This window comes from Alligator sinensis, unplaced genomic scaffold, assembly GCF_000455745.1.
Source record: "Alligator sinensis unplaced genomic scaffold, ASM45574v1 scaffold156_1, whole genome shotgun sequence".
NCBI classification, from domain to species: domain Eukaryota; kingdom Metazoa; phylum Chordata; order Crocodylia; family Alligatoridae; genus Alligator; species Alligator sinensis.
The window spans coordinates 2,272,702-2,283,681 of record NW_005841844.1 but is presented as its reverse complement, the minus strand read 5'-3'; the positions used below and the strand labels follow the sequence as shown (position 1 = coordinate 2,283,681).

Here is a 10,980-nt window from a genome sequence, read left to right as displayed (position 1 = left end):
TTTTTTTTTTTTCCCCCCCCCCCCCCTCAAATTGCAATAGCTTAATTTACGTGAATAAGTGATTGTCTCCTTTGTTCTTGTTTTGAGGTAGGGAAAAGCTGATCTATCCGTATTTATTTCTATTGCAGTGTAAACAGTTCCTTTCTTTTCAGTCTTTCTTACGAGTTTTACATGCCCGTAGTCATTTTTATTGTGCTTCTCTGAACCATCTGTTGTGTCCTCACTGAGATCAGGTGCATATTTTTTGGATGAGGATAGCAATATAATGGCAGGACCTTTCCTTATTCTTGTTTGTTCCTCAGCATCATATATTAAACATGAAATTTGAAGTAGAGCCTTGAGGCCCCCTGCTGTTCAGTTATTGCTGTGATGGAAATGAATATTTCTCCTGTTTCCTGGGCCTCTTTTGTGAGTACTCTGCCTGTCATCCTTGGATTTGTTTCTCTAGTTGGCTCTAGTGAGGCACCTGTTGAAAGTGTAAAGGCTTGAATTCTTGTTGGTAATATCTCTTATTGGACCAGCTGCATGTTTGGGATAAATGTGGCGGTTGAAGTGCTCTTCCTTGGGTGCCTCAGGTTGGAAATTTTCCTTTATCCACTCCCACAGTGACATTGTTAAAGAGCATGTGTAAATGGACTGTGTATGTTTTGGATAAATTCTTAATCTTGGTCTCAGTCCTTGCTTGTAAAAATGGTTTCCTTACAGCACTGGGGGCAAGTCCTATAAATATTTGAGGTATTTAAACTATTGTGACTATATGACCATCTAGAACCTTCTTTCTCCCATCTGGTTTCTAATAACACAGGTGTTTGTATGCATTCTTCCCTGTGGAAAAAACGACCAGACGTTTTTATTCGGAGCTTATGCTATCAATGCTCTTCAAATATAATTGAGAATATAGGCTTTCACCCTTTCAGTTTTTGAAGGTGGAACAACAGCAACATCCTCTATTAGTAATGGGTCTCATATATACATCTGGAAAATAGCTCCCAGGTAAATTATGGCACTTCCTTCTTGGCTTCAGCTGTTAATGTCCCCTCTCACTTTCCCTTAGTAATTCATGTATAAATTGGTTGCTTTCATTGTTATTTCTAGTAATTGAGGGATACTGTCAGTTTTCCCCAACCCAGCCCTGTCATAGTTTGGAAATTGTATCTCTTAACAGCTTCCTTCTGTGAGATCTCTAAGGTACTCTTTACATGAGAAGAGAGCTTCCTGCTGTTCGGCACTGGTATCTTGCTTTTTGAATGGTGAAGAACAAATTTTAATAAATAATTGTACTTCCTTGAGGCAACTTTAGATTTATTGATATCAAATACAATACCTTAGTGCATTTTTGCTGTTCAAATTGTCTAATACATATCTATAAAAGTCTTTCCATTTGTACTTTTGACCAAAAAAAAGCACACTTCTAAACTCTTGATGCTAGGATAGTCTAATGTTTCATCTCATTCTGTTTCTTTGCAGGTTAAATTGGTATTGTCTCTTATTTTTGCATTAAAAAACTTAAACAGCAATCTTTCCATTTTTTTTCTTCTTCTTCCCCTTGTGAAACAATGCATGTTTTATCTAAAAGTTAGTGTTTTGTTTATGTCTTGGTCTTAGTATTTGGACAAAGTGAACCTTTGGTCCAGCTCTCAGTTAGTGATCCAATTTCTGTCATGCAGCAGGGGGGGAGGTAGAGAGAGTGCAGGCATATATAGATATCATTTTGAGAAATAACAGATTTTAAATTTATTTGTATTTTTTCTATCCCCAGCTGGTTTAATCACTGGCTGCTTTAATCACTCTTGTATAACTTCTGGCTTTCTGGGAGATACAAAATTTCACATGAAGCTGCAGTGTCAATATGTGACTTTACTACAGCCTGCAGTAGGAGAAGTTGGGGAATGAGTTGAGGTGTTTGTATGTGAATGCTGCTCACTCTAAATATAGCAGGAGTGAATATCATGAAATACATGAGGTAATTACATTAAAAAAGTCTCATTTTGGGACCAAAGTATGAAGTTCCCAAGATTAGCAAGCGACTAGGTTTGAATACCTTGTAGGCAAACACTAAATGGAATATTTGAACTTACTCCAAACTGGATGGAGAACAAGTTCTGTGCATTTGTTTGAACCTTGTGGCCTGCTAGCCTTATGAAAGGGTCTGCATACTCTGTACCCTTGACCTTGCACTTATTTGTAAAATGGCAAAGGCTAATTATTTCAGTCTGGATGTGTCATAAATCCAGGGTTAAATTACATGTAGGTACTAGAAAATGTGTTGACTAACTGCAGTTCTCAAGTTCAGGATTCAGTATATCCCATGGAACAGTATTACAGTTGCAACTCGTGACCCTGCTGCATGACTGATACAGAATCCTGACTTCAGATTTCAAAAGAAGTTGCCTCTAAAATAGTTAAGGAACTGTATAAATACATTAGTGAATTGGGATCTGAGCCAAACCTGTATTGTCTTTCTTGCACTGAAACCCCTTTTAGTCAGTGGGCTTTTGTTAATTGGATAACCATAGCACTTTATGGTTAACTGATGGTATGAAGAACTCAAATAGGATCCTGGAGTTTTCCCAGGGTGTCTGAGTAGTGAAATTATGCATGTGTCCACATTTATATTTTAGTTTGGTGTTTGAAGCAACTTCTTCTTTTCAAGTCAGACTGTTTTGTACCACCCTGCTCCAAACTCCTTTTCAAAGAAATAATTCCCCAAGAAGCATTGTGTACTGCCTCCTAAAAATAATGGATGTTGGGTTGGTTTATTGAGAAACTTGATACAGTTTAGAAAATGGGATTTTAAAATGACAGACTAATTTCCCTGTCACTTTAACACTTCTGAACTATGTTATACATCTGCAGAGTAACTGCTTTAGCAATGCTGTTGGTTCCTTTAGTGGTCTTGCAAAGCATCAGTGTTCTGTTGAGGCTTGGTAAAAGAACTGTGTTAATAGTTATTTGGGGAATGCTCCAGTCAGGGTTATTCCCTGTTTTGTTAATTATGGTTTGCAGAAGTTGTCTTTCTCTGGGGAGGCTCTAATTACAAGCATAACAGTCAGACTTGACTTGGCCTATATGGATTTTGTAAATACAGATCAGGTATTTACCCATGATTGCTTGGATGAGGTTTCTGCAGAAGGTGAATGATGGGAGAATAAGCTTAAATTCTCCAATGCTGCAACTTTTAATTTACAGACTTCAGATCAGAAGTGCAGCCATGAAAGATCCAAGTCGCAGCAGTACCAGCCCAAGCATCATCAATGAAGATGTGATTATTAATGGTCACTCTCATGAAGATGACAATCCGTTTGCTGAGTACATGTGGATGGAAAATGAAGAGGAGTTTAACAGGCAGGTAAGTTGCTTCCCAGTTTGTGTATAATATAAAGTGCACAAAAGTGTATGTGGGGGTGGGGGGGCATTTTTTTTTTTTTAAAGAGGCAGCAGAGAGCCTCAATAAGAGTTTGGGAGTCTGGATATGGGGTAGCCTGACTAACACCACCACCCCCCCCCCCCCCCCACACACACACAATTTGCTCAGCCTGTCACTTTCAGAGACAATCTACATTTGTTTCTCCATCAGGAAAATAAGTAACTTCCTTCTATAAATATTGGTATTTTGATTTTGGGTTTTTCGGAGGGGGGGGTTGGGGTTTTTGTTTTGGAAATTCAGAGCTCTACCTGCCCCCTTTGCTCACCAGGATGCAGGTCCAGGTCCCTCGCTCCCAAGCCACAGCTGCCAGGGCTACAGGGCCGGGGACCTGAGTCCACAGCACCCTGCCCTCCTGCAGCAGTACCCATGCCCCAGCTCCTGCCTGTGGGAGGTGGTAGCTGCTCTAGCAGAGCAGAGTGAGGAGCCTGGCTCCCTCTCCCTCCATGGGCAGCATAGCCAGAGCATATCTGGAGTGGGACCTATCAGGTCAGAGCAGGACTGGGCAGTGAAGTGCCTTGCTGCTGCCTTGGCGAGGCACCCCCTACCCACCCAGCAGCAGTGAGGGGCACAGCTCTGTGCCATGACCCCCACAACTGCCAAGTGGGCAGGGGGCACCTCACCAGGGTGGCATGGGGCTTGCAGAGCCAAGGAGCTTCCCCACCTGGCCCCACTCTGCCCTGCTGCTCTGGGTCGTGCCTGCTGGGGCTCCCTGTCCTGCTGCCCTCCGCTCAGGGCCTCAGCAGCCACAGCCTCAGCCTGCCCCAGTCCTGTGCACGGATATGGGGACATGTGCCCTCCTGTCTCCTGGGAGTGGTCCCAAGGGTGTGTGCAGCGGCAGGAAGCCAGGCCCTGCACCTGCACATTCCAGTCCCAGGTCCCATGTACCACCTGTACTGGGCAGCAGCCCCAGCGCTGCCCAACTCCCTCTTATCTGTTCCTATGAGGGGGGCCTCAATTACCACCCCCCTTCCCTTTCCCTTTCCCTTTCGGAGCAGCTCTCCAGGCTGCCTGGTGACCATGTGTGCATGTCATGCCTCCTGCTCCCCATAGCCCCTTGTAGGCTGGAACTCTACCAGCCTGCAAGCGCTCTTTATAAAAGTGGAAAATCAGTCTGTTTCTCTGTTTAAAGTGAACAATCCATGTTGTGTGGGTTTTTTTGTTTTGGTTGGGTTTTTTTTTTCCCCTTGGTCAAAAGGAAAAATCCGTGTTTTTTTTCTGTGTTTTGTTTTTTTTGTTTTTCCATTGGAAATGGAAAACCTAGGTCTCTGCTTATGGGAGAGTTACGGGTGGGGAAACTTCTATACCGTTTAGCTCATCTTACTGGGGCGAGTTACTGTGTGGCTTATTCTCAAGTGATAAACATGCCAGCAGTACAAATCTTTGATAAATCTGTGAGGAAAACTGCGCTTGGTTGTGGGAATGTTAAGACCAGGTGTATAAAGAGTGCCTAACACTTTCCATTAGAAAAAGTTTTTTGGATCAATTTCTCTAAGATTTTCTCTCTCTTCAGTAGGTTTTGATTTGGTAGAGAGTAAAGTCTTGAATAATGTCTGGTCTTTGTCAGACTTGAATTTACAGATACAGAAATTGCCAATTCTAAATCGCGTTGCTGGTGAACGTGAACCTCCTTAACGTGGGTTCCTGTTGTGGCCCCTCTTGTATTGGGAAGCCTTGAGCTGTTGCCAAGGTTCTCCAAAACAAATGCCCCCTGCTAGGGAGCTTTGGGTCATGGCTCCTGGTAGCTAAGGAGATCTAGCAGTTTCCTGACTATCACACCAGTTGTTGCTTAGTCCAAAGGTTTGAGTCCAGTGCAGCCCATAGCCACTATCCTACTTCTAAGACTACAGCTTGGGAGAGAGCCTGTTATATGTTGCAAAGCTGTGAAGGCTAAGGATTCAAACCCTGCTGAGGGCTACAGTTGTGTATAGCAACATAGCCTTTTTTAAGAAATTGAATTGTGTTCATACAATTATTTAGGCCCGTTTTTTGTGAGGGTTTTTTCCCCTTTTCCCCCCTCTCTACCATCACTTAGTTAACCCTGAACCAAAGTCATGTGTGGGCTACTGTATGTTAAACCCAATTAACAGTTCCCTTAGGGGAAAGGAATCATGCCTGGGTTCTTGCTAGAACTAATACTAGATGAAAATTGTAACACGTAGCGCGAGGAACTGTGCTGTACTGAGGCCAGTGCTATAAGTTTCAGTAGTCTCATACAGTTCCACTCAGGTGTTAGGCAGGAGCCAAAGGGGAGTTGTGTTTTAATCCAATGTCTCATACTCATGCTGAGAGAGAGAGAGACCACTAATGTGTGTACCAACCCACACACTAGCGGGGAGGGAACCGGCCCTTCCCCTCCCCAGACGAGCCACCCACAGCCCTGTCCTGCTTCTCGCTGGGGCCTTGCAGCCGTGCATTGTGGCCCCAGGCCCCAAGCACTGCCTGGCTGAGCAGCAGCCCCAGCCCTGCCCAGCTCCCTCCCACCCTACAGGGGTTTCACTCAATATCTTCACCCCCCCCCCCCCACTTACTTGATGGAGCTGCTCTGCAGGCTGCCTGGGACCATGTGCATGTCCATGCAAATGGCAGCCCCAGTCTCACTGCCTTCCTCCTGCTCCCTCCCAGCTCCCTGCAGGCTGGAACTCTGCTATCCTGCAGGGAGCTTGTTGCAAAATTGCTAAATCCAACAGGTTTCTCCGGTAAAACGAGAAATCTGCAATTGACTCTGGTAAAGGTAAAATCTGTGGTTTACTCTCTTTTTTCCATGGGAAACAGAAAACCTGGATCCCTGCTGATCACCTAGTCAGCTCTGCATTGAAAACCTAGCCCTAGAGTTACTGTATACATTAACCCTTTGTCAGGCTAAGGAAGTTTCAGCAGTTGGTGTGTGCTGTTCCTGGAAAGAGCACACACCAACTGCTGAAATTTTCTTAGCCTGACAAAGGGTTTTTGAACTCGAAAGCTTGCTTAACTATTCTCCAACTATTGGGTTGGTCTAATAAAAGATATCAAATTCACCCAAGGAACCTTGTCTGCCTATGTCCTTAGACCAACATGGCTACAACCTACACCCCTGTATACATTAACACATTTTCCCCTTTTTAACACTAGATTGAAGAAGAGTTGTGGGAAGAAGAATTTATTGAACGCTGTTTTCAAGAAATGCTGGAAGAGGAGGAAGAACACGAATGGTTTATTCCAGCTCGAGATCTCCCACAAACAATGGATCAAATCCAGGACCAATTTAATGACCTTGTTATCAGTGAGAGCTCATCACTGGAAGATCTGGTGGTAGGCTGCTTTTCAGATTATTTTTCAGTAATTAAAAAAAAAAAAAAAAAAAAAAAATTAAATTGAAATAACTAACCTTAACCTTACCAATAGAGATGCGTAGGTCCATAATATAACTTTGTTCCTGTTTGTTTCTTCTGAACTAATAACGCACTGTTTTCCCAATCTCTGTTCCAACACCTAAGCCAAAGTCTCTTAACATGCATTTTCCCCATACATATACAGAATATTACTTGGTATACTATTACTGTTTCAAAATGGTCTCTGCTCTGGAGCTGTATTACTGTCATTCTAGCCTTAAGTACTAATAATTGGCCTTCCTAAACTTCATTGCTCAAGTTGTTTTGGGCTTGTGCACTAAATCCTCTTGCTTAAAAGTAGTAGGACTTCAAAATTAAGCCTCTGGGATATTTAACTCCCGCCCCCCAGTTTTGCCTAGCTAGACTTTGGTCTACTGCTTAAATAACAAAGCTTATGGTATAATGGGGTGAAGATGACAAGTAGTGGTGTTGGTGATGGCTAATATGTAAATTAAATGTTTAAATAACATTTCTGTTAACACATCTTCCAATCTGCTCCCTGACTTATTGTTAGGAAATGCATGAAAGTAGGAAAAGTCCTATAGGATACCCGATTACGAAATAAGTGAGAATGCATGTGCAGTTTTAGACATCAAGAGCAGTCAAGTCTAATGTTCCACTTTTTAAAATCCTTTGCTGAAGTTGCATAACTGAATGTGGTTAAAACAAATGTATATTGTCAGGCACCTCAGGCCACTGCTCATGATACTCTCAGCAGGACCCAGCAGGATATCCCTGACCTGCATGCAGATTCTAGTAGTTTATTCGCCTGCTATTAGCATTTCATTTCTAATCATACTTTTAGCATGCAGTGATGAGTAAGTGAAATGTCCTAAAATTTACTGTACTTTTTAATGTATTTAAGAAATCATGCTGTAGTTTGATAAGTGCCTGTAAGCTGTTCTGATGAGCATATTTATCTTGATGAGGATGTAATTGAAGTTGAGAGAGTCCCAATTTTTTTTTACACTAGACATGTCTTTCCTTCTCTTAGGTCAAGAGTAATCTGAATCCAAATGCGAAGGAGTTTGTTCCTGGGGTGAAGTACTGAGTATTTGAGTAGACTGGGCCCTCTCTTGGTGGATGTAGCACAATTTCCACACTGTGAAGCCAGTATTAGAAGATTTAATTGTAAAAGCTCTCTCTTCTTGTCACTGTGTTACACTTATGCATTGCCAAAGTTTTGTTAGTCTTGCATGCTTAATAAAAGTGCTGAGACTGTTATTAAGTAAAAAGCTGTCAAAAGTTTAATGAAAATATAATTGGACCCTGGCTTTCTGTGAAGGAAACAGTGAGGTAAGAAGCACCAGTCAAGTTGAGACAAAGTACCAAATTTATGAAAATCTCTTGCAGACTCTGTCTTTTTAATAGGTTTTAGGATTGACTGAGGATGGTCTGTTTTTTTGTTTTTTTTTTTTAAATGAGAACATGTAAACTGGTGCTAACTTGCACTGGATAATGCCTTAACTTTAAAAAGAAAAGCAAGGTTATCTGATTATTATGCAAATTAGCTAACTTTCCTTTAAAACTTCAGTATTGTTACTAATGATTTTCCCTTATCAAAAACTTTACTTCATGCTCTTTTTGAGAAGCATGAACTATAACAGTACTATTTTACAGACCTGTACAGAGTCCTAGATCTCAGTTACTGAACTAAAATCCAATTGATTGGAAGAAATGTCCTGTATTTACAATGTTATCATGTTTTAGAAATGTTTTTCACTTAATTACATTAAAGGAGATGTGAGTTTCATCACAATTTCTTCCGAGAACCCACATACATAGAACTGTATAACTTCTAGTATACAACTTTAATATAGTTGGATTTAACCAAGAAAAACCCTAGCATTAGTGATTTGAGTGGTGCTTTTCCCTTGCTTTGTTTATTCATCACTACACAATAGTCTACAGCACAACAACTTTTTTCTTTTAATAAAGCTAGAACAGTTTTGGCTTCTTAAACTTCATATTTGGGTAGGTTAAGCTGCCATACGTGTTCAGTGTGAATAGTGTTTAAGTTGAAAATATTGTAAAAAAATTATATTTTTTCAAAAATATTTAAAAAAATAAATAATAGTAGAACTGATCTGTGCCCGTCTCTTGAATCATCATGAATCACCTTACTTGAACACTGCTTTTTAGCAACATGATGAAATGGGGGAGAAAGATATTTAAGCTGCTGCTTATAACAGGCTAGTACCAAAGTAGTACAGTAAGTTAGATCACCTGTATCTGGGTGGTTGGCAACCTGCTTAATTGGCAGGAGGCTGCCAAATTAAGGACAAAGCTGCTCTGATGTTGTCTGTGGCTTCAGCTTCAAAGGGCACCATTTCTTTGTTCAGCTGGAGCTCATCAGTGATGTCTCCCAGCTCATGGGAGAAGCAGTGCCCTTTGAAATAAAAGCAGCAGCATCTTTGGGGGTTTAGGGAACCTTGCACCATGAGGATTTCGGGTCATATGGCGGAAGCCTGAGATTGGTCATGGATGTACTTCTGAAAGTTTCACAGGAAGGACGGAAGTTTTTTATAGCATAGTTGTTGATAGCAGTGGTTTTTAGGGTGTCTACAACAATGCATCTGAAGCTAATGCAAGCTATTGGAAGGAACTTTGAAGCTACATTTCATAGTTTAAGACTTGTCTGAAGAACTAAAACTTTAACTTCAGCAGTAAGTATGCCACCAGAGGAAGATATTGAAGTATTCAGTGAAGTTGGTTGAAGGAGATGCCACCCTCCTTTCTTTTTTTGTTTGTTTGTTTGTTTAATTTGTACTACAGTTGTTACATCTTGCCTACAGAGATGCTTCCAGATTACAATCTTGATTGACAGCTAAAATTTTCAGTTAACATGAGACTGAGGAATCAGTTGGGCTAGATGAGTCTCACCCAATCTTCAGCTTTACAATTCTGTGCTTTTTTCTTTTGTACTGCCTGGTAACTAAACTGTTTGTAGACTGTAGCCAACCAGGCTGCCCAAACACCTTAGAATTTCAACCACTGATGTCTGATATTCAATGACAAATGCGTCTTTCATAGGCATTTTTCCCCTTTTTAATGAAGTCTTAAGGAGAAAAATGGGAATAATAGCTCTTATATTCAGAGTAGAACTGTAATCTAATCATGTAGAATGGAGTGGCTTATTAATGACCATCTTAGTGGAAGTGGGATCTTCTGGAATTGTTGGTTGATCACAGAGGCTTCTTATCAGCAATGTGAACAGTAACAAGCTGTTTTTGTTGTGTGCATGTGGTTTTTTTTTTTTGTTTGTTTTTTTGGTTTTTTTTTAAGGGCACTTCATCAAAATCCAGGGAGGAATCTTTCTCAGAGAAGCCCAGGAGTGTATTTTAGTGCAATAAAACTCGGGTCCTTGTTTGTTCTCTTCAACCTCCCCTTCTCTCCCTAACACCACTGCCCCCCAGCTCCATGGCCTGTGTGCCATGCTGCTTTTTTATTTAGGTAAGTGTTCCATGGGGCAAAAAAGATTGAGAAACACTGTTTTAATGGATTATCTTGAAATGTATCTCAACAAAAAAAAAAAAAATCCTACCCTGCTTATATTTAAAGACTACATTCCTCACACTGATTCTTGATTAATTCTTGGTATAATTGTGTTGAGGTCTGTGGAGTTGAATGAGGGACGGATTTGGTCCAGGGTGCCTAGATGACCACTTGAGCCATCTTTTGCCTAGGTTCGCAAGCCTTCTTGGAACCTGAACAAAGTTCTGCATAAGTCTTAAGTGAATTTAGGGTTTGAGTTGTAAACTGTGCAGAAGGTGGAAACTTGAAGCCAATCTTGGGGAGGGGGTATGACTGTTGTCATTTGGGGTGAATAGCTTGGAAATTCACTTGGCTGGGGTCATCTGACCCCAGATGTCTTTCTTGCTCATGCAGGGGGCTGGACTCTGATCCTTCAGGGTCCCTTCCAGTCCTATGATTCTATAATGACATTAAAGGGGCCTGCAGTAGTAGAGCCTGGTGACATTTCAGTAGGTTGTCACAAATGACATGAACATTTAGGGACAATGTCTAATACAGTAGAGATGGTGCTGTGTTGGAGTTGTCTTGCACAGACTCCACTGGAATGGTAAATTGGAATCATAGGAGGACTTGACTCCCCAAGTTCTTTCACTCTCAAGTTTGGCACAGCTCACCTTCCTTCAGTATTCTGAAATAGGCCTATGGTAAAGC

General features: G+C 41.4%; 1 protein-coding gene across 1 annotated transcript; it reads left to right on the top strand.

Moving 5' to 3' along the window:
- The first annotated feature begins 102 nt into the window (after positions 1-102).
- Positions 103-8,881, top strand: PAIP2 (poly(A) binding protein interacting protein 2). The gene is made up of 4 exons (XM_006015721.3): positions 103-993; positions 3,190-3,349; positions 6,536-6,715; positions 7,790-8,881. The coding sequence occupies exons 2-4, from the start codon at positions 3,212-3,214 to the stop codon at positions 7,844-7,846; spliced, it is 375 nt and encodes a 124-aa protein (XP_006015783.1). The 5' UTR covers positions 103-993; positions 3,190-3,211; the 3' UTR covers positions 7,847-8,881.
- The last annotated feature ends 2,099 nt before the right edge of the window (positions 8,882-10,980 follow it).

Bases quoted from the DNA above. Each gene is read 5' to 3' on its own strand.
- PAIP2 (XM_006015721.3), top strand. From the start codon at position 3,212: ATGAAAGATCCAAGTCGCAGCAGTACCAGCCCAAGCATCATCAATGAA. The intron at 3,350-6,535 runs GTAAGTTGCTTC...TTTTAACACTAG, and splicing joins AAGAGGAGTTTAACAGGCAG to ATTGAAGAAGAGTTGTGGGA. The intron at 6,716-7,789 runs GTAGGCTGCTTT...TCCTTCTCTTAG, and splicing joins CATCACTGGAAGATCTGGTG to GTCAAGAGTAATCTGAATCC.